Source organism: Pholcus phalangioides, unplaced genomic scaffold (assembly GCF_987345545.1).
Source record: "Pholcus phalangioides strain wild (caught in Gottingen) unplaced genomic scaffold, Ppha-v1.0 ptg000042l_1, whole genome shotgun sequence".
Taxonomy (NCBI): Eukaryota; Metazoa; Arthropoda; class Arachnida; order Araneae; family Pholcidae; genus Pholcus; species Pholcus phalangioides.
Genome location: NW_028301628.1, coordinates 32,754,262 through 32,777,855, shown reverse-complemented (window position 1 = coordinate 32,777,855; position 23,594 = coordinate 32,754,262). Strand labels below are relative to the sequence as shown.

Genomic DNA, 23,594 nt, shown 5'->3' with positions numbered 1-23,594 from the left:
ACTATTGGAGTCGGGTCTATTCCCGGCATGTCAAGGAAAAGCAAGGTTCAATAAGATTCACAGAATAATTTAAAAATCAAATATTAATGTTTATTAATAACTGAATAAATATGCAAATAACAATAAAATTTATCAAAAATTAAGTTTTCCATCAGGCAAATGTATTTTGTCCGAAATTCGATAATGATAATAAAAATTGAGCATTTTCTTATTGCTCTAATTTAACTATCATCAGCATCAGCATAATACAAAATACAGATAGGCCTCCTGTATCCTGTACATTTTTCCGCCAGTTTAAAGATTGGAGATATATGCTGTATACAACTATATATTATAACAGTGTTTTCTTGTGCAATTTTTCAATTTTTTACATTATTTATTCGAATTTTAAAGCCATGATCAAAGGATTACAAAAATACTTCACAATCTCTATGTATTTCCATTCAACTCCTCTAATCTATGTGAAAAATAAGACATAATATCTGCCATTTTTAATAAATCAAATATATTAATCAATAGCAAAAGAAAACAAAGCTTGAGCTATTTGGATGCATTTGGTAAAACAGAAAAAATCCTAAATTGCTGGGAGAAGGAAAAACAAGGTTCACATCAGCCAATTCAATCATCTGTCCTTAGAGTCGAGATATTTAAGAATTTTCTGAAATCCATGACTGATATTGCTGGTATGCTAGTTCCCCACTGTTTCCTTGCAAGTTATACAGACTTTTCCCCTTTGCAAAAACGTACATCGTGAAGGACATCACGATCAGCACCAAGTCACCAACCATTGTCACCCAGTAGGTTAAATTACCTGTCATTAAAATACTCTTACACCAAATCATGGCACCAAAAATATCACTATCTGGCTGAAGGCTGGTTGTTTGGTGAATCCCCCCCCCCCCCCCCCCCCAGAAAATGAAATGTTTCTTATTTGATGTAATGGCAATTTACAATATGCTTCAGATGTCATTTCATGGATTAAAATTAAAGTAACTGTTGTTTTTTCAAGTAAATTGTTTAGGAATATTTTTTTCGTCTAAAAGTAGGGATTTTTTTAAAAATTACAGTCAAAATTTGGGAGATATAAGAATTTTTTGAGAGTCCAGAAGATGGAGTAGAAATTCAGGAGACTTGACAGCTATGGGATGTTGATATGAACAAACTTATTGAAAATCTATGATGACCATTACAATGATTATTTAGATTTCTATACATTTCAAATAATTAAACATGCAGAAGCATAGTCGTTGAAACAGGGAACCCAGAGCCCTTCATTCCCCGCCCAGATTTACTTTATGAAGTAATGCACCCGCTCCCCCCTTTCATGATATATGTCCTTCCCGCCCATATAGGCCTATACGAGTATACCAGACAGCTGACAATCGTAGCCCTATCCTGATGCTTCACTCTTTTTTCTGTACTTTTATGTAAAAGTAGCGTAATAATATTTTCATATTACATTTCAAGTTTGCATCCCCACTTATAATGTTCATCAAATGAGGGTTTTGAAAATGTCCCGGTTTTATCAATGGATTCTGTGTTTTGTTCCAGTTTTTGATAACAAATTCTGCGATTTGTTCCGGTTTCTCAGGTACCTTATCAGGCCACACTATTTTGGCTTCATTTAGAATTGTAGAATTGACTTGTAATGCAAAAGAGGATCAAACTAAGAACACAGTAGGCCAGGGCTGAACAAATAGCAAAAAAATCTAGACACCAGAAAACAATTTTTGGAGCTAAAACAAGTTTTAATAGAAGAAAAAGACCCAAAATAATGCTTCTTTTGGCATTTTGTGACCCTCTTTTATGTTGGCAGATATGCTGCTATAAAATCCCAGCATTTTGTGCTGCTGTCAGCCTGGAATTTAATAACTACACAAAGAAAATTTTAGAGATGCCAATAACAATTTTTTTAGCTGCCATAACAACCTGGCACCTGGGTTTTGTTCCCCCACCCTCCTCCAGGCTACCAATTAAAATGTTTATTCTCAAAAAATTTAAACCAGATCTCACTGTTATGAAACTCTATATAGGCCGTGCTCGGATCAGCCCACACATTAAGACTGCTTTGAGTTCAGTAAATACCCTAGTGTAAGAATCAAGACACCCCTTCCCCTGCAAACTGAACCAACTTGTATTCCTGGGGGAAATGAGACGAAAAATAACAAAACTCATTCTTGGAAACAGATTTAAACAAGGAATTTCGAACACTTCCAGCATGGTGAATTATTGGGAACCTTAAAGCTTTGATACTCAAATTATCTATGCCCAACTGAAACAGTTCTCAACCTTTTTTGACTTGTAGGGCCCTTTCTGGTATGTAACTTTTATGGGGGTGCCATGTAGACAAATTTTTTATTGATAAGTTACCAATTTATTTTCATTATTCAAAATTTATAGGTGTTTTTTGCTCGTTCCCTTTTTTTTTTTAAATTTTAATTTACAGGTTGTTTTTTTCCCCCTTGAGTGACCAAGGAGCACCGGTTGAGAACAGCTGCTTTAATGTGCAAGGGGACCATGGGCACACCCCTGCTAGTTAAGAACCCCTGCATTAGACCAGGGCTCCCCAAATTGCAAAAAAATACCTAGGTGCCCAAACAATTTTTCCTCCCAAAAACTGGTCAAAAACTATTCATTTTGGCTTTTCAAGTTATCGATAGATATGCTGATATAAATTCCAAAAACTTTGTATGGTCCTCAGACAGCGCCATCTCAAGACACTGCCTGGAGACCTCAAGAGAAAAGGGGCCACACAAAAATGAGATCTGGTTGGAATTTTCCAGGTAGGGCCTCAGAAAAAATCACATGGACCAGGGGTCCCACGATGTTCTAAATACGGCCCTGCCCTCAGATTCCAATTTAATAACCACATATAGAAAATTATAGGCATCAATAATAATTTCTTAGGCGCCATGGCAACCTGGGATTTGTTCATACCTGGGACAATGCATGAACTTAGATGTTACATCACAACCAGAAATGCCAAAACAAAAAATATTCAGGAGAGTTGAAAGTTGCCCATTGTGCCCCAACAATATGTGGAACTCAAGTTCATATGCAGGAAAGGGGATGGTGCACTGCATTGTGTATTCATCAATTATTGAGGGGCTCAGCCCCTCATAAAATTTATTGGCAGGGCCGAACTCAGGCAGGTGCTAAGGGGTGCAGCCTCACCGAGCTGGTAAATTTTAGGGGTCACATAAAAGGGGTAAAAATGTTTATATTACATTTTGAATTTTGACTTTAACTTGTCAACAAATTACGTTATACTGTGGTTTGAAACTCTATTTAAGACAAGGGAACATTTAATATTCAGATACTGAACTCTCAAGACCAACGGTTCTCAACCGGTGCTCCGCGGCGACTCAAGGAAAATAAAATAAGTAAATTTGATAGATAAATGAAAAAAAGAAGCCTACAATGTTCCGCCATAAAAATTATATACAAAAAGGGCTCGAGTCAAACAGGGCTCTGATATAAAAATTATATACTGAAAAGGGCTCAGCGAGGCAAAAAAGGTTGAGAACCACTGCTCAAGACCATGGTTTTCAACAGACTACCCCCCTCCCCCCACAGGGTGGAGATGAATCTGGCTGTTCTTGGTGCCAAGTTCTTTCTTTAGCCAATTATTAAAAATTACATGGGCGAGGTGAAATGCAAGCTTGTTCTGGTTGGAAGAGTATGTAGTTATGGCTCTGGGTGGATGATCCGTTCTCTGGCCCAAACAGCCCTTCCACTATGGTGCCACTGCATGTAAATATTGTGAACAGTTGTGTTGGGGCCACACTTGTGCATTTTTCACTTTTTACTGGGTACTATTGTCCAAATTTATTGCAAAATAGCTTTCTTATTAAAGTAATACTTCTCTTGCAGACACCAGAGGGACAAAAAAATTTGTTCATAAAAGAGGGATGACAGGTAATCAGGGTTTTTTGGTTTTTTTTAAATACTTTAAATATACAGTAGGAAACTTATTTTGGGTCGCGAAAGAGGGGTATCCGTTCTATGAAATAGTAGTTTAGTAGTCATTCTCGGGTGCACCAGGGTACCCACAGACACTAGGGAAATGAGAAGGCCAGTTTTAGACTGGCGCAAGGCTACTTTTACACCGGGCCACAAAAAAAACTTGGATTCGTCCCTGGCCTTAGCCCCCCCCCCCCTCCCAGTTCCGGCGCCTATGATCATAACTTAACTCAGCGAAATCATGTTAATTCATGCTCATTGTATTCGCGCTCTAACAATAGATCCAACAACACAGAGCTGGATAAAGCAATAGATGAACCAACTCACCAAGTGAAGAACCGTGTTTACAACCTCCTTGTTGGACACGGGTCCGACCTCGACCAAGCTTATGAGCAAGGCGAACTTCAAATTGTCACTGACGGGCATTTTGATGACATCCTCGGGCTTTTTAGCCTCTCCGATCTGCTGTTGAACCTCACAATGTTTCTCCATCTTTCCTACAGTTTCTTTTACAACCACAACATCAGAGAGGACGAGAAAATTCAAAAATAAAATAAAAAATTAAAGAAGAAAATCACAGAAACAAAGCAGACGAGAGTCTCTTCTGTTATTTACACTGCACCGTTTATCATGGAGCGAATGCGTTCGCACCTCTTCTTTGCGACTGGTAGTAGTAGCATGTTTATTATGCACATGGAGCGAAAATAAATCACTGGCTAAATGATTATATTAGGTGAACGGGACTACTCATCATCGTCGTCCTCGCAGGTCTTCAATAAATCGAAATTATTATTTTCCTCGGTGATATACGATATCGGTGACTGGATCACCGGTGACAAAATCAGGGCATCCCAAGAAGAAGAAAAATCAACAACAAATCCTTAATAACAGTGCATTATTATATTTTTCCTCAGCCCTCCCTCATTCACAAAAATCTGTGTAACCTCCAAGGAAGCGGAACTACTACTTTCTCCCATGAGATGGCTCTTGCTCTCCTCCTCTCCGCTTTCGTCATTGCCTTTTACAGGTGAAATCTCCTAAAGATGTCGCTACGTGCGTTTAAAAGGAGTAGCGATCGTGGGATATATAATTTTTTTTTTGGCAAAATTTTGATCATTTTTGAAAGGGAAAAAAAATTGCTTTCGTGAAGTATGGTTGCTAGACTACTAAAATTCGAATAAGGGATACATTTTTCTATGATGGACTGTTGATCTGAAACATAGATGGCAGCACGTGTGAAAATGCATGATTGATAACTCTGTAACTATAATATGTCCGGTATATTTTCCAAGACAGAATTGTTTTTCATTTTCGCATTATTCGGTTACTTTATCGTTTGTGTTGAAATGCCTAATTTGCCAAGTGTGCTATGAAAGCCCACTTTTAGACTTTTAATCGTGAAATCATTATTTAACTTGAGTTGAGTATCAATGAAATGTCCCGTTTTTGGCCATTATAGTCAGACCATTATAACACAGAGACATGGCCTTTATTCCTCTAAAGCCGATTTTTTTTTTCCCCCATAAGAGTGGTTTTTCTGTGTGAAGTGCAATGTGAATCGACCAACGCGAAACACCGTCCACTCAGCAATAGGAAAAGCGGTACGACTGTTTTCTCTCAGAGAGCAACAATTAGCCACCTGCTTCTGGTGGAGCAAAATGCTTCTTGCGCCTCGTCTCTCCACATTTGTTGTGTTTTCTTTCCCTTCCTTTCTGCCTTTGCACAATAAGTGCAAAATGGCAAAAATACGTGGATATGTAGACGAAGGAACAAATGATGTGTCACGCTAGGAAAACACAAATGCGTAGCCTGACAGAGCTACACGTTTCTGCCGAAGCGAAATGGCCCTATTCGGTTTATGCAGCACAGGTAAACCTGCTAGCCACTGTGGTGGTGGTCAAGTGGTCATAGTGATGGACCCTCATCGCGAGGACCCGAATTCAAACCCCACCGTCGCCACAGTGGTGGTCGGCTGGTTTTTTGTGGTTCCCAACTTCGAGGTGTGAATGCAAGCCGATCTTTCCGTTGAAACGTCGCGCCACAGAGAGCAATATTCCTACAACAGTATAAAACCTTCAATCATTACACTTCATTCATAGTTCGATGAATAGGAGACAGATTTCAGCACTATAACAAGCATTACAGAGAAACAAGCTTCACATTAGGTTCACAATATGGACACGCACATTCAAACATGAACCAATTCGTTAGAAGTTCAGCAGAGGAATATGGACGAGGTATATGTGCAGGGCCGTCTTAAGAGAATCGTGGGCCCCCGGCATATGCGTATGTATGGTTTAGTAGTGGAAAAACCTGCTCCTAGGAAAACACGCACAGTAGCGAACACGTTTTCTTACTAATTGTCTGCAACAATGTTCCGATTTCTGAACGTCCCAAATGTCTTTTCCACAGTGATATAACCAGTTATCATGTTAATCGTGTCACAAGCACCGGAACCTGGACATAAGTGGATGAAGGTTCTCGAAAGGGGACGGACGGATGTCCATCTCTGTCATATGCAAATAATAGGGTGGGTCAACCTTTTCTTGAGTTTGTAAGGTATTTAATTAACGGTTTTAATTAATAAATTGTGCATACATGACTTTTTATATGCAAATATTCTTTTCACATATTCAACGTTTTTCTTATAGGCGGAGACAGACGAAGGTCTGGGCACGATGATGTCAATTCATATGTACACACAATTCATGAGGTGGATAAAGGTCGGTTGAGGCCCGGGCACAGAAGAAAATATTGGACTCCTGAAAAAAGTGTAAAGTCGGGGTTCTGCGGGGCCCAGGGTGTGCGTTCGCCGTTAAATCCACCTCTGATGTGCACAGAGGTGTACAACCATAGATGTTATTGATTTTCTGTGATTATTATATTCACATAAAAATACGTATTTTTGTCGTCAACCCCCCCACCCCTTGGGGGAATATAACCCCCGTGATAGAATAATGCGCGCGCTATTGCATGCACATATACTATATTAGCGCACTCACATATCTTTACTGTTTGCGGGGGGGGGGGGGGCAACGATCCCCTCGTATCCAAAAAAGGCATACTAAATAAATTAAAGGCATAGGAATGTGTATCAGAAATTTAGAATTTTTATCTTTCAACAGAGGATAAGAACGATTTTGAATGATTTCAAGGCCCCGTCTGAATCAAGTAGACATGGCCCCTCGGTCAACGGGCCCCTTCTGTAGTTAATTTATAGCGTGAAAAAGTAAAAAAATGATAACCGTCCCGGGCCCCAGGGCTAGAGCACTGCCAGCCCACCCTATGTGGGGGCCATGTAAGTAGAACCCCCCTCCCCTTCCACTTTATCGGGCGTTTACAGTGTGAAAAACAAAAAATTGAGATGAATCGTTAAAGGGCCCCAAGCAAGACTGGAACCCCATCAGTTCCACCCTTGTGGGGGACGGGGGCAGCTTATGCAAAAATATTTCTTGCGCGAAAGAAGCATATGAAACCACCCTTCCCAAGGTTTAAGATGTTTGGTTGGTCACCCTTGAGAATGTATGCTGTTCAAATTTAAATTTTAGAATCGTTAAATAGGGGGACCTGCAATAATTTTTTTGCGCAGCTCTTCAACACAGACGGATCCCGTTTTAATGAACACCGATATAGCGAAAATCTCGTTGCAACGAAAACTTTTATAATCTTTAAATAAGTTTACATAGGAGAGAAATATATTGCGAATTCCAAAATGAAAAATTCGTTACGACGAATTCAAAGTAAGTTTCCGAAAATCAACAAAAAGACAGGCCCGTCATTTGGGGGGGGTCGTTGCCCCCACCCCGGCTTTTAAAATACACTCCAAATGGTATATATACAAATATATATGCATACTCTGAGTACATGTTCTTTGTCCCCCCCCCCCCGGAAAAAGTTGAAATGACGGCCCTGCAAAAAAGTACAGAACGTAGCGAAAAATGATCCCGTAAAATTAGAGAACTGATTTGCTGGACTGTGTTGACGGAGAAGGGTTGTTTTTCTATGGCTTGTCCACACAATTTGTGGAGGAAGAAATTTTAACCTATACGGGGCTTGAGAAAGAAATAAAATTTACGGTAGGCCAGTACTATACGCGTTTATTAGGAATGCTTCATTATTTCTTGTTTCAAAACGAGTTGGCGTCGAACAGGGATGGTTCTGGACGTTTTTTAAGTGTAAGCGAATATATACTGGTGATAAAAAATCAGCCCCGTTCAGTTGACACCTTCTGCGGCCGTGTAATTCGCAGGATTCAAGATCCGGCCCTGGCTGACTTGATGCTGGAGTAAATAAAAACATTGTAACATTAAAAAATACGGCATATCTCCATAGACTCTTTCAATATTTTTCAAAAATCGCACAAGTGGGAATTCCAAGTCCTATAACAGCAGTTATAGGATCCCATAGAAAAAATAAGATTAGACTTTCACTCAAATTTTCAAGACTTTTTCTTTACAGGACATATAAGCGTGCAATATGCTTGAAAGATTCCAAAGCCTCTTCTTATGAGTTGGCTAGTAACTGACACATTTCGGGAATGAATATCCCGATACCATCAGGGCCGTAACTAGGCTGGAGCAACCGGGGTCCTGGGACAGTGCCCCGAGACGAATGGGGGCCTACAAAAAATGTACTTATTTTGCATAACCACCTTTTTAAGGGGGGAGGGGGTCCAAGAAAAAGTCTGCCCCGCGAAGGCACGCTGTGGACCTGGACACTATGCTTCTGGAAAAATGTCTTGAACGAAAAAACTTCAGGAATTTGTTTCCCCTACTAGGCTACTTGTAAAAAAAAAGGGGAGGGGGGAAAGGAACTGATTATTTGCCGCAAATAGGCACTGCAAAACATGGCAGCTGAAAATCTGAAGACTTGGCGCCAAAGGATAGTTACCAAATTCAGTAGACATAATTGTCATTGTCAAGAGTGCGTAACTAACAAGCAGAAGCGTATTTACAGGGAAGCTTAGCGGGCGGCAAAATTGAGGAATGAGGTCGTCAAAAAAATTAGAATGAAAGAATGGTGGACAATTCGTATATTTCCCCTCCAGCAATAAAATCATAAATCCACCTTTGTTCACAAGTTGCCTATTCAATATATTCTATAGAACACCACCCAGCCAGATTCAAAATTTACCAAATTCACCCCATGTGCATACACTTCCTATCCTTTAAAATTTCTAAATTTTGAAACACTATGCCATAATAACTTGTCAAAATAACATCCATTCACTTAAATTTATTAAAGATACAAATGACAAATACATGGACATGATGGTGATAACAGCAGACTATCTACAAAGCAGAGATGAACATGGTCTGCATCATGATATACACTTTTATATATATATTTATAGTATTTATATATTTACAGAACTCTAAAAAGATGTGCTCTGCATATTTACACTTCATGGGATGAAATGGAAAAGTCCACCTGAAAAATACAGATTAGACACTTGGAGGGGGGGGGGGAATTAAAGCATAAAAATAGGAAGAAAATGAAGTCTATAACTACTCGAAAAGAAAAAAAAAGTCATGAAATGGGTGGTTTTAATTTTCTTTAATTTGATGGAATCTGAATGGAAAAAAATAGAATATAAACGCGGCCACAAATAACAAAGAAATCAAAGCAAACTGGTGGATGACAATTATGTAATTTCTGGACAAAATAAAAAATAAACAAAAAAGCCCACTGGCACTGTTATTTATCAGTCGAATATAGCACATAATTTCATTTCTATGAAACACTGATTTTTTTTCCAACTTATGGTTTTTCCCTTTTTTTTTTTGATAATAATATACACATTTGAATGTATACAAAATAAATACTTCACAGTGAGCTATTTACAGAAATGCACTCAGTGTAAACACAGTTGATTAGTCTTTTAAAAATTGATTCTGTACATAATTTCTCCAAACACACACGCACGCACACACATTGTACTTTTCATAATCTTGGAGAGAACAAAAAAATATATATATTTTCATCTAGAGTAAACTAATAGCGGGAAAACAAAAGAGTGAAGCCATTAAGCTGTCAAAGTTAGACTTTTTAAAGCAATTTTTCCACAAAATTAAACTAATAACACACAGAAAATCCCTAAACTTTCAATTTATGAGTTCTACTTATATTTAAAAATTCAACACCGCAGTAACTTTCAACGGCTCTCGAAACCTTGAGTCAGTACGTCAGATGTGTGAACGTTTTAATCTAGATTCATAAGACAATATTGATACTAGATTTGACAAAAAAACTGCATCGACTGAAAAATATTAAGTTTCGAAAAGAGAAAGTTATACGAATCATTAAAAATAATCCCTATCAGAGATTGGCCGAGTCATTTTATATTAGATATCAATCTTTTTTTCAGATGCACCTAGTTGAGAAAAGAATATTTAAATGATTAATGAAGAAAACTGATTTTTGTAATGAAAATATATGATGGTGAATGCTTTTTTTCACATATATCAGAGCTGCCAACATTGGAGAATGAGAATTAAGGAGATTTTCATGTAGATCCAACTCATATACAATAACATTAAAGGGATTTTTTTTTAAAATAGAAGGAGGTTTTCCCTATTTGAAAAAACATGACATCCTACTAGCCATCACCACTAAACAATAGGTTAAATAACTTGTAATTACATATCAAATCCCATCAAAAAAATGACATGCAAACTAAACGGGACGTACGGTCAGACAAGGTATCAGCCATCTCATCTGTGTTGAGACTATCAAACTGATGCAGGCTGCTCTGCAAATTTTGACTTTTTCCCGCAAAAATAAAATATTACTTTGTGATCTGATATAATGGTGACAATTTATACTGTGCTTGTAATGTGATTTTAGGTGGAGGAAAAAAAATTATCCAGGTAAATTCTTTAGAATTTTTTATTTTTATTTCACAAAAGTAGGTTTTTATTTATTTGTTTTGTAATAATGATGAAAAAATGTCAGAGATATAATTTCTTGAAGTCCGGGAAATGGAGTAGACACTCGGGCGACTCGGCAGCTATGATACATAGTATGTATGAAATAAGAACTATTTGATGTCTCTAATCATAGTGTAATTTGAGGATTAATTTTGCGATAACAAATGATAATATCATATAAATGAAAGACTATCCCATATGTACATCACTTTGTCATTTTTCAACATATTCAATTCATTTATTAGCAAATGCTTTATGTAATTAACAGAATTTAAATAGACCTTTTATAGAATTTTTTCAAAGAACCACAATAGTTGTGTCTATTGATTTAGAAACCAGAACTTCATAGGATCAACCAAATCAAACATGAAATGCACAAAAAAATAACTGATATTCGAATGTATAATAAATATAACTATTATCATGATCATATCCATTTGCAACATGCAAACAAGTAACATTCATAGGAAATGAAGACCATGCATTCAAGGCAAAAATCAGCACCCAGAGAATAAATATTCATAATATTCTCGATAAAAGACAAACAGATCAAAACAGGGCAAAACTTTGCAACAATAAGATCATAGACTATAATAAGAGAGAAATTATCATCAGTGCTATGACTTCATGACTACTTTTTGCTCCTGTCACAGCATTGTGAAAAAAAGCTATCTACATTATTCATTCGATCAAAAAATGAAACAAATAATAAAAAACTAGTTAGTGTACAGAGTGCATAGCTAGCTCCTCTTGCTGCAAATTACTGATGAACCGTTGAACATAGAAGCATGCTTCCAATTAGAAAAAGTATCCAAAGCATCATTTATGTTTCAAGGGGTTGTATAGTTGTTAAAATTTAAAAAAAACCTTTTTATACGGACACTCTGTGCTCAAAAACCTAATTAGATAGGTGTTGCTCTGTTTCTCCAGAGGCCAAAAAAAAAAAAAAAAAATTCCAATTTTTCTAATTAATATTTGCAGAGATATTTTAATTCAAAAAGCGGAGAAAAGTTGGGAAAGAACAGCTTAAACGAGGGAATGAAGCGTTATCTGTGTTAGTTTATGATGTTCTTTCCTAACTTTCCACCAATTTTTTAATTCAAATATCTCAGTGCATATTGCACTGAGAAACATGGATATTTTCATTCATTGGCCTCACAAGAGACAGGCATCTGAATAAAAAGTTAATTTTTTTATTTTAATAACCATACAATACAACCTTTGTAATATGAATGACGTATCCGAGGTCTACATGGTGAGACCCTTTTAGACCCTTTTTCTTAATTGGAAGTAAACCTCTAGGCTAAAAGGTTCGTCAGAAATTTGTGGTGAGATATGCACCATGTATACGACTTAATGAATAATTCAACACATCAATATTTTGAAATGTCTACCAAAGACACAACTAAAAATATGATCGCTCAGCAGAATATTTCATACAAATTATCATCAAACAAAATCCCATTTTCCAACAAATAAATGCATTTAGGATAGAAAAACTGTTAAAAATGATTTATGAATACCAACAGGTAATTTTGACCACTTATTCTGGCTACCATGACAAAAAGAAATATGAGAAAAGATCATTGAAAGCATAGGGTGGGGAAAAAACCAAATGACACCACTGTTACAATTTATTTATAAGTAAAATATCCTTCTATAGTGTGTAGCATACTTAGTACAAAAAATATATTCTCTCAGTGACATGTGCGTAGGCAGAATAGGACAGACTGCTGGTAGAAGATATTAAGTATATCTTATAAAGTGTCACTACATTAGAAATGTGAGTGAAACTGTATTTTATCCTTTAAAATTTGTTTTCCCCTCTCTAAGCAATTATGATACATAAATCAAGTATTTCACACAAATGCCTATTAAAGTTTCGTTAATTCAAACACATATATAATCCTACAATTTTCTTTACTCTTTTCTCATAAATTGGATAAAAATTGCTTCTCTGATTTACACCATCAAGCACTGGATTTGGGGATGGGGGAGGACCACCTCAAACATTATTTCTCTATACAAAAGTTTTAACAGACATTGATTGCAGATATTGCTCGCAAACATATACCACTCAACGACGTGCTTCCACAAAATAACAATGTGGGAACCTGATTATCATTAAAACTCTCCTTTTTACACGGGAAGAAAAGTCATTTACTAAATTATTCACAAATTTACACACTTCTGACTGCACATTTTTTTCTCACATGCCTGTCATCATCATATGAGCACTGTCTGAAACTGTACATTACATTGATCAACCAATCAATTTTTTTCCTTTTTTACTCAATTATATAACAATCAAGCTATGGCAATAGAACTGCAGATAAAAATGGCTATATTTTTTTCCTGAAAGAACAATGGAAACAGCAATGGGAAAACAAACATATAATTGCATTCTTTGCGAAACCTGACAAAACAATGAAAATTTGTTTCTACAGCATATTCTCTTGTAATATGAAATGTGTTGTTTCTTGCCTTTCACGTGTTCTGAAAAACCTGCTCTTGAAGTATTCGCCTCTGTTTTTATCAGGTGATGCTCTCTCTAACGGCTTTAATTTTCCTAACAAAGAAAGCTTCAAGAGTTTCTGCACAGTTATAGAAAGGAGATGATCTCGGGTTGTAGTAACGACAGTTATCAAATATCTTTGTCATATCACCGATAAAATCTGCTAATTTTTTATAATAATGGGAATTCAACCTTTGTTCAACAGTTCTCAAATCTGAAAAGAAAAGATAAAAAGAATCTAGGTATAGTATCTTAACTATCTCAAGCACCCAAAATAATCTTGGTAAAAATTCAACTGTTTGTAACTAACATTTAAAAATTCAATATTTTCTGCAACACATAGAAAATAATATATGGGGAAAATAGACTTACCCATTGGTTCTTTAATCACTTTATAATAGTCTGGTGCTTCAACTGGGTCAACAGGCTTCATAAATGGCCATGAATGTTTATGCGTCTATTGAAATAAAGTGTATATGCCATATGAAATGCATGCATACATAATCAAAGTAAGGATGAACATGAATATGTGAAATGAGTTAGTAAAATCAAAACAGTAAAAAAAGACAAAATTTCATCATTTGGCGCAATATAAAAGTACAACTAAAAGCTGATGAATCTTTCACATCAATTGGACTAAACATAGAGTTAAGACTAAAAGCAGTACAGCGGATTCCGCTTATAATGTTTGAAAAACAGTTGTAAGCGGGAAATCTTGAAGAGTATTGCTAAGAGTTGGGACCACAAAAATATTATACTAAGCCAGAAAACGTTCCAAGTAACAATGCTATAAGCAAAATCCACTGTATACGTACTGATGCAGAGGACTCTGATCACGCAAAGGACATGCACACCAGAACCACACAAGTCAGTGAAATACTGAATGCTGTTGGCTCCAGCAAACAAGTATTTGGTGACATGCTGGGTACAGAGACCAGTTCTTAGTGAGAGCATCAGTGTAGACTGAGGCAATGAATAAGAAAGACCTTCCTGCCATAAGTCGCTTTATCACTCCCCCCTCTTCTCACTCGCTACCTCACATATTCAAATATTGTAAAATGTAATGTGATAAATTAATTCATCTTGAGCGGATGGGCCACCATTAAATGAAGATGAGTGAACATGAATTATTCAGTTATGTCTTTATTTTCATGAGTTTGTGAATTTATTTAATCTATTTGACTAAGTTTGATAAGACACAATACCACGGTAATATCAGTACATAAATTCACATGTCATCAAATTATCCGTATGCTTTGAAAAAGTCCTCAATAGAGTTGAAACGTTTTCTGCAAAAATGAATAAGTCATTGTGTTGCATCTGGAAGTAAACTAAAGCCATCAATTAGGCTCATATAGTATTGACAAATTGTCAAAAGTATTGTAAAGCCTGTCTTTTACGAACACTAGCAGGATGGGGGAAATTCCTCTGTAAAAGAGGGGTGAACGTAAGAAAGAGAAAGCGGGGGGGGGGGGGGGGGGTCTAGAGCAGTGTTTCCCAAAGTGGGCGATGGAATGGTCCAAGGGGGGGGGGGCGATAGAACCTACTGATTTAACATAGGATCCTATGGGTTTACGTGAGTTGAGGGGCGATGAGAGGAAAAATTTTCTGATGAAGGGGAGGATGGAACAAAAAGTTTGGGAGACTATGGTCTAGAGCAGCGGTTCCCAACCGGGGGTACGCGAGAGGCTGTTAGGGAGTACGCGAAAAGAAAATGGTAATGACGGCCATCCATCTAAAAAAAGGACAAAATAATTAAAAACATTAAAAAGAATTTTTTTAAAAGTAGGTAGAGGTTTTTACTAATATTGTCAGTTGTAATACATTGGCCTTCCCTATCAATAAAATCTTCTATAACAGAGGGGTTGTGTCCGCTGGAACAGTCGGCCTTCCCCCCTCCCGCCCCCAACCTATGATCGGGATTCGTGAACTCCTTCCTCTCGGCTCACTTTACTTCTGTGTTTTAGATTTGATTGTTGACACATGCGGGGCTGTGCATAAAAGCGAAGAATTAATTCTTGTTGTGTTTAACTTTTGTTGTGGGCGTTTGTATTGAGGCGTGTGTGTGTTATTCCCGCAATTTTCTCTCTACGTCAACTTTTCTACCATTTCTACCAAGCACCTACTACTCACGCGATTTGCACTATGGATCAGTGGATAAAAACTAGATCTTTGAGGAAGCAAACTGAAACACCAAAATGAAATTACTGAGCACCTGTAAACGTGAAAACATTTTGTGAATCTTCCAAAAGTGATTCTGCCAAAGCTACCGAAACCTCCTACTATATTAGCTATCACATTGTGAGACGAGGAAAAAATCACACTGTTGGTGAAAAGATGCTGTCAGATGCACGTTTGAAGATGGAAGCGCTCTTATAATGAGTTCAATATCTCTATCAAATAATGAAATGTCTCGAAGAATACAGGACATGTCAGGCGATATTGAGAGCACAATAAGTCATGTCAAAGGTGAATTTTTTTTCTATCCAAGTCGACGAAAGCACCGACGTTTTGCACAATATTCTGTGCTACTTGTAACTGCTAAGTACTTGAAAGAGAACTCGAAGTAAAGTTTTTTATTTGTCACCCATTGAAGGGGGTCGTACGACTGTTAAAGACTTTTTTGAAGCAATTGATCATTATCTCGTTGAAAAAGAATTCAAAGGTCAAAATGAATTGGGCTCACAAGAGATGGAGGAAAATCCACGGAAGGTTGCTGCTACTCAGGCCGTCATGTTATTATGATTTATTTTCCTTATATGTTAAATAAATACACTGCAAACAACCATGCCAAGTTATTTTTTATGTGCAAAAACAGTCTCCAGAATTTGTGAGATTTTTTCATATTGATGCAAACCGATTACAAAGCCCAATACTGTGTATGAAAATATGTCATAATTATGAAAATGTTTCAAAATAATTCTGCATGAAAACGTTATAATTTAATATAGCTATTCTTAAATTTCAGCTTGTACTATTCTGTATGTCAGAAAAATGACATAATATATGTTCAATCAAATCTAATCTTCTACCTAATCTTGAAAGACCACAAACCCTTTTTTGGCATAATAATAAACTTGCTGATAATGTAATTATAATCTATTATTGAAACAGTAGACTCGGTGAGCACCGGATCCTCAATATCATACAGCTTTTTTAGTTGCTTTTCCTTTTTTTTCCATTAACAGGGCTCCCCACACAGAAAATTAGAAAAAATTAAGACAGGGGTATGTACCCCCTTTAGACAACATAATCATAGCATATTTTAAAAAACTTTGTTTTAAATTTTAAAATTAAATTATTTTTTTCATAGCAGTATTTCAGTATATTATAAAACGTGATCGAGCCAAAGCAAAATGACAAGAAATGACTTGGTAACAAAAACAAATTTTGACCAAAACGTTGTATTAGCAACCACAAATAATTCTTTTCCATCTCTCCTCACCATATAAATTACATTCTTTTTGGAGCCTTCCACAGTCCAGTCTTTCAATTCTCTTTGACAATGCAACGCAAATTATGAAGACATGCAAGTTTTCAAGAATGATGCTATTTCAAGACCACTTCCAAAAGCACAGTGCAAAATGTGTAAATTACAAGGTCTGATGTAAATAAGTCAAGGTGAACTAGATGGTTTTACTGCATCGTCCATCCTTTTTTTACTGTTCAGTGCCAGTGCAATCATTTTTGAAAAATTAAGCATTTTTATTTCTAGCTCTTGGTTGAGCATTGTAAATATTGTTTACGCCTTGAGAATGCATGCCATAAAAATATAGAAGACAACTGAATGCTGCAAACCTGGAATAGGATATTTTTGAATGATAAATGTAAGTTACTGTCCAAGACCATGAAGTAGTAAATACAAATTATTTTTTTCATCCAGACAGAAGTTTTTAATGACTACTCTACTTGTTGACCCCTCAAACTAAGCAAATGAAAAATTAATAAATAAAATGGGTCACATACATTCCCCAAATAATGTTAATAATACAATTTCTGCTTTGGCAGAATCATTACTTGCAATCTACAACATCTATAATACTTGGCAATGTATCAATGATTCCCTCAATTAAAATCAATTATACAAATTTTGTTGATAGGATTTAGTAAAAAAGTAAGCAAAGTAAGACAAAAACTAGAAAGAACAAAAGCAGGACATTTTACCAAAAAGTAAGAAAAGTAGCCCTGCATTAATTATAAAGAACTTTTTACTGCCTATTTTAGGCATTTTTAGTGTTTTTTCCCTGCTTATTTTGATAATTTTTAGTGCCTAAATTTCTGGGCTCTAATTATTATAAACACATTTCTTAAGGTACCTTTTATTTATCTTATTATTTTCAGCAGATTTTGATTTTTTCTTCACAACTTGTGCAGACATGAAATCTATTGCTATAAGAAAAAGAATATTTGAAGAATGCGTCTATATCTGAGGGTGAGTGTTTTTCTGGGAAATTCACATTTGGCTGTAAAACAAGGATAACTGTTGAGAAGAGTTTCACTGTAGTAATCTTTAACCAGAAAGTAAAGCAGTAGTAACTATAATAAACTTATAGTAACCAGATTAAAACTATAATCCTTTTTGCCAAATCTTGAAAAGAAAAATGTATTTGATTCGATAGAAGAAATACAGAAGAAATTGCTGCTTGCATTATGTAAACAAATGTTATCAGAATAATCTGTCAAGCTGTGAGGATAACATCAAACTGAAAATATATCAATATGATATTACCATTATACTCCTCAGAAGTTTCTTAATAGAATCATAATCTTTGTTTTCTAACGATTTCAGATTGGCATGATTAATTTCAGTGTTACTCTGGCAATTTGGACATATGTATTCATCAATAGAATCTGCTTCACTTTGCAAAACACCAACACATCGTCCATGGAACCAGCCTTGGCATCTATCACAGCATATATAAAACCTGAAAAGAAAAAAAAGAAAAATAATGTGTGTGATTATAATTATTTGGAACATCCCTTATGTCTATGCTGCTGTAGTTTCATTTAAACACCAGTGTTTCCCAAAGTGGGCTATATCGCCCCTGGTGGGCAATGGAATGGTCTGGGGGGGGGGGAGGGGAGCAATAGAAGCTACGGGCATAACACAGGATCCTATGGGTTTGCTTGAGTTGGAAGGCAATGAGAGAAAAAATTTTTGATGAAGGGGGCAATGGAACAAAAAGTTTCGGAAACTATGATTTACATCTATTAATAATATTACAGGCCATAAACACATAAATCCTGATATTACTATTCCTAAAAAGATTATGTAATCTTACATCATTATGCAAATTAGCCAAATTTTTAAGAAAAACAAGGACACAAAGAGAATTCATCTTCACAATAATTTCTTCTTGAAACATTACATCGCTGCATCAATATTTATGGATTGTAGCAGTGAAGCTGCTTTATTTAAAAGCACATGTGTTCCCAGAACCAAAGTTGATGAAAAACTTGGGTCTTTGCCAAGTAAAAATATAACCATAAGATACACAAATTAAATTTCCACATCTTTTTTTATGGAATTACAAGTATTTGATGCGCTATAGCATGTTAGTTTCACTGTTGTTAGATTTATTACGTATTTACAGTATAAAAACGGATGATAGATGACTTGGACCATATCTGTGAGCACTACCTGTCACCAACTGCAATAAGGATGGCTCACAAATCCATACACAAATTGCGGATTCTGTCATATTGTGTTTGACTTATAGTAATTTTCATCACTCAAGACAAGGTTCCCAGCGAAATCTGCTTGATCATTTGCCTTACCAAAAACCTCAGAAATTTCCCTGGCAAAAACTCTGGAAGAAATATAATTCAAAATCTTAATCTTTAAAATTTTGATTCCCCCCCCCCCCACTTCATAGAATTTTCATGCCTTTGATCAAATATTTGCATATTTCCATGACTTGCATTAAATGTTTCACATTTTCCCTGACCTGCCTGGTAGCTAGGAACCAGGGTATAAGCTACGGTTGCATTTTTCGCAAAATGCGAAAGAAGTGGTAGCCACTTTCACAAAAATGCGTACAGGATCACTAATTTTGAATTCACAAATTCATTAAACAAATTTTCTCACCGCAGAAAACAAACTTTGAAAAATGAAACATTATATTTTAAAGAACATAGCATGAAATACGATTTTTTTTTATAAAGAGTTTACACAAAAAGCAGTCGTTGTGGTACAAGTTAATTTTTCTCAATATTTTCCCCAACACCAGCGTTTGGCATCGTCATCATCATCAGAAAGTGTCTAAGTTGCATAACTGAATATTAAATCTGATGATTTGTTTCAGCTAGAAGTTCAAGATGTTTTGACAGCTGACAGATAAATGACTTCAATGTGTACTTATACTTTTCAGCCTGTCAACTTTTTGGAACAAAGGTTGATAAACAGGGTGACTACCAAATACCAAAAGCAAAATTTGGTGACTTTTCTCACTCACAGGGCTTCCACTCAAAAAATTAGAAAAAGTAGGATGGGGGGAAGGGTACCCACAGTCCAGTCTGTCAACTCTCTTTGACAATACACACAACAAATTATGAAGATATGCAAGTTTTTTTAAGAATGATGCTCTTTCTATACCACTACTAAAAGCAAAATGTGTAAATTACAAGGTCCGATATAAATAAGTCAACGTGGACCTAAAAGAGATTTGTTTCAATTTTAGTGGCCAATGCCAGTGTAATCGTTTTTTAAAAATGAAGCGTTTTCATTTCTAGCCCTTCACTTGACCATTGTAAATATTGTTTGTGCCTTTGCATACCCTAAAAATAAAGCAGAAAATTGAATGCTATTAGTATCATCAGTAACAAAACCTAGAATAGGTCTATGTACCCAACTGCTTTGTTATGTAAACTGTTGTTTCACCAATACACAACAAATATGCACCATATTTTTGAACACGATGAATGTTAGTTACTGTCTAAGACCATGAAGTAGTAAATACAAAATTATTTTTTTTCACCAGGCAGAAGTTTTTATTGACTACTCTATTTGTAGAATAGAACCCTCAAATTAAGCAAATTAAAAATTAGTAAACCACCAAATGGTCCACATACACCCCGCCCCCAAATAACCTTAAAAACAATACAATTTCTGCTTCGGCATAATCATTAATTGCAATCTACTACACTTGTATTATTTGGCATTATGTCCACGATTCTCTTCTCAATTAAAATCAATTACACAAATTTTGTTGATAGGATTTTGTTCAAAACGTAGGATGACTGGGAGCCCTGCATTTGACAAAATAAGCCATGCTGGACGGTTTCCTTACATCAGTTGTTCCCAAACTGAATACCAACCACCTGGGGGGGGGGGGGGGTTTAATAATAAAATAGAGGGTCTTAATGAAAGGGGGGAATGCAAGTAGCTTAACAAAAAAGACCTGAATTTTGCTTCAAATTTTTAAATTTAAAGTTGATTTAATTACAACGCTCCATAGAAACTGGACTCTAAGGGCTCAAGACACATTAGCTTCCCCCGGCAAAAGCTCAAGTGAATACAGGTTGTTTCCCTAACAAGGCAGGGACTTATGTCCGCTCTTCTGCCTACGCCAATAATTTTTTAACCGGGGGGGGGGGGAAAGGTCCTTCATTGCCCCCCTGTATCCCTACCCATGGCTTCAATCAACTTTGCAAAATCATCTAATCCCTCAGGTTATCACGAACATTCAATGCAATCCATTCCTGCATATGCCCTTGTGAGTCGTATACACGGACATCTGGCAACCCTAGAGCCCCCCCACCCCTCATCAATGTTTTTGTCGTATCAGAGTTTCTTTGCCATCTAAAGCTCTGTGGGCACACCCGTGCTCATTGGAAACACGTCCTGCGAACGCAAAATGCTGAACACACTATTGATCAATATTAAGCTGTGTGCACAACAGCAGCGGTGCATTGCATAGCAATAGTGGGCTCAAAACAGAGCAAAAAAAAAAGAAAAAATACCTTGAATGGGGCAAGGTGTGATTGATTGAGCAGTCGCTTTAACGATCGGCGCCGACTGTTGAAATCGGCAGTTTGCCGATGGAACCAATGCGCATTGCCAGACAGGGATGTGCATCAGAAGAAAACGCCATCTCAATAGAATGTGCACGAATGAACCCATTTCTTTACTAATTGCATTAACATGTGCAGGCAAAATGCATTGCCGCAAGTAAAATTGAAAAAAATTGAAGAAACGTTTCTTATATATATACGAGAATGAAACCATTGTTTAAGGATAAAAACATAGTCCAGCCGATTTTCTAATTCAGAGGGAAGCACAGTAGAGGGCTGATCCAGCCCAGGAACTCTAAATGAGATAATTCTCATTTTTGTTTTTTCACACTATAAATTCACCATACGGGGCCTGTGAAAAATTTGGCCTGAGTTCCGCCAAAGATCTCAGCTTAGGTGGGGGGGGGGGGGCTACTGGAAGATGTGGGGCCACTAGACCAGTGTTTCTCAACCTTTGGAATCCTGGGGGAACGGTTGATTTCTTTTTCTTGATTGGTAGGCCTGGGCATACACAAGATTAATGGGAAACAAAGCAATAAACTACTCATGGCCCAGTTTAGTGGATGCCAGGACCCAGCAGTTGAGGAACATTGCACTAGATCGAATAAGGGTTCATTCGAAGGATGTGTGTGGACATTTCACATATTCCTTTTCCTATCCACCTTTTTTGAAGTCCAATATTCAATGCTTGTTATTTGCTCTATCGTCATGCTTACTTAGATCATGAATCGTTAATCTGTTGCTCGCGAGCACCATAGTGCTCCTTGAAGCACCCAGAGTGATCAATGCTCGTGTCCGATTTGATGCTCGTAAGCACTTGATCAACGTTCCATTTAAACACCTTGTGCAAATTGCAATCACTTATCAAAATCAGCCAGATTTCATACATTCATGTCAAACATGACGTAAGAGTGCTATCTTTTTGATAGGTACAGGCAGTGCTCGCAACTGGAAAAAGGTTAAAGACCTCTGGTCTAGATCGCAAGCTTGTTACTGTATTCATGGTTCTCTTTTGTCAGCTGCTCCTCTTGCGCAATTCATGGTTCATCAGCGGCTTCCCAAGAAGTTTGGCAGTTTTTTCACCATATAAAAGAACCACTTTAAAGCATAGGTTTTGTGCGCACAAATCCATATTTTGAGCTCGCCACAAACACTTTTGGAAGCACCATGGTACTCCTTTAAATTTAGCCTTAAAGTTATGTCGCAACACATTTGATGGCGAATGAGTCCAATGTCAGTCTTCTCTTGAACTCTGTTGTATGCGTAAACTGTATGATTTTGACGTTCGCTATAGCTAGTCGGTAGAGATTGACGCGATCAAAATAAAAAAATGGATGATTAATTTTTTAAAAAATTCTTTCGCAGGGGAAAAAATTGGTGCCCTTTCACTTGTCCCCCACAAGGATGGGACTGACAGGGCTGGAGCCCTAAAGCCGGGACAATCACCATCATTTCTTCATGCTATACATTTACGACAGAGCCCCCCCCCCCCAGTGAAAACTCCGGTTTGCAGACCTGCCAAAGATCCAACAGCCCTGTTTCACGATGTGGAGGGAAGATCATGTCCTTTCTATGGAAAATCAATATTGTTGCCAAGAGGACTCACTACTGCCATGGTCTATTACAGTCCCCCCCCCTCCTCCTCTAGGACTTGTCATATGATCCTGAGAACAATGCTTTAGGGGGAATATTACAGATGCTGAAAGGTCTGGACAAGTCTAGCAAGAAGAGTTCTGTTTTGTTCATCCAGTCTAAATACCTTTTTTGCCCCACCCCATATAATGTCGGCTTCAATGTAGGGTAGCTACATATTGGCATTGTTCTTTTCTGTTGCTACTCACCCATCCATTCCTTCAGGGCAAAAAAAAATAATGAATAAAACCTGAGAGAAAAGAAATACTGAATGCCACAGCTTTTCAAAAGCCTAGATTTTAGGGTAAAAAAAAAAAAATCTCTGGAGAATCAAAGAAATCAGTAACCTACACTTAAATTTTGTGACTTTTTCAGGATTTTTGTAACCTTTTTCTCATTCCGTGACTTTCTCGTGTTGGTACACACCCTGTATATGGCAGCAAACTTTCCCCTATGAAAACTTTTACTACCCACAATGACAGCCAAAAACTAAGGAAATATTTTTATGAAAACACTTTAACACCCATCCAGTTATTTCTCAA

The 23,594-nt window shown here is 36.8% G+C and overlaps 2 protein-coding genes across 3 annotated transcripts in view; both read right to left on the bottom strand.

The window, feature by feature from the left end:
• Nucleotides 1–4,928, bottom strand: part of rg (A kinase anchor protein rugose) — a 152,755-nt gene extending 147,827 nt beyond the window's left edge. The window contains exon 1 of the mRNA XM_089255286.1: nt 4,291–4,928. Within this exon, the coding sequence (XP_089111412.1) occupies nt 4,291–4,455 (165 nt within the window). The 5' untranslated portion in view covers nt 4,456–4,928. The remainder of the gene's footprint in view (nt 1–4,290) is intronic.
• Nucleotides 4,929–9,183: 4,255 nt separating this feature from the next.
• The window catches only part of E(bx) (nucleosome-remodeling factor subunit NURF301 E(bx)), a 52,082-nt gene continuing 37,671 nt past the window's right edge, over nt 9,184–23,594 (bottom strand). For both annotated transcript variants that reach the window (XM_089255402.1, XM_089255403.1), the window contains exons 22-24: nt 18,137–18,332; nt 13,780–13,864; nt 9,184–13,621 (exon numbers count right to left, since the gene is read on the bottom strand). In XM_089255402.1, the coding sequence (XP_089111528.1) occupies nt 13,428–13,621; nt 13,780–13,864; nt 18,137–18,332 (475 nt within the window). In that variant the 3' untranslated portion in view covers nt 9,184–13,427. The remainder of the gene's footprint in view (nt 13,622–13,779; nt 13,865–18,136; nt 18,333–23,594) is intronic.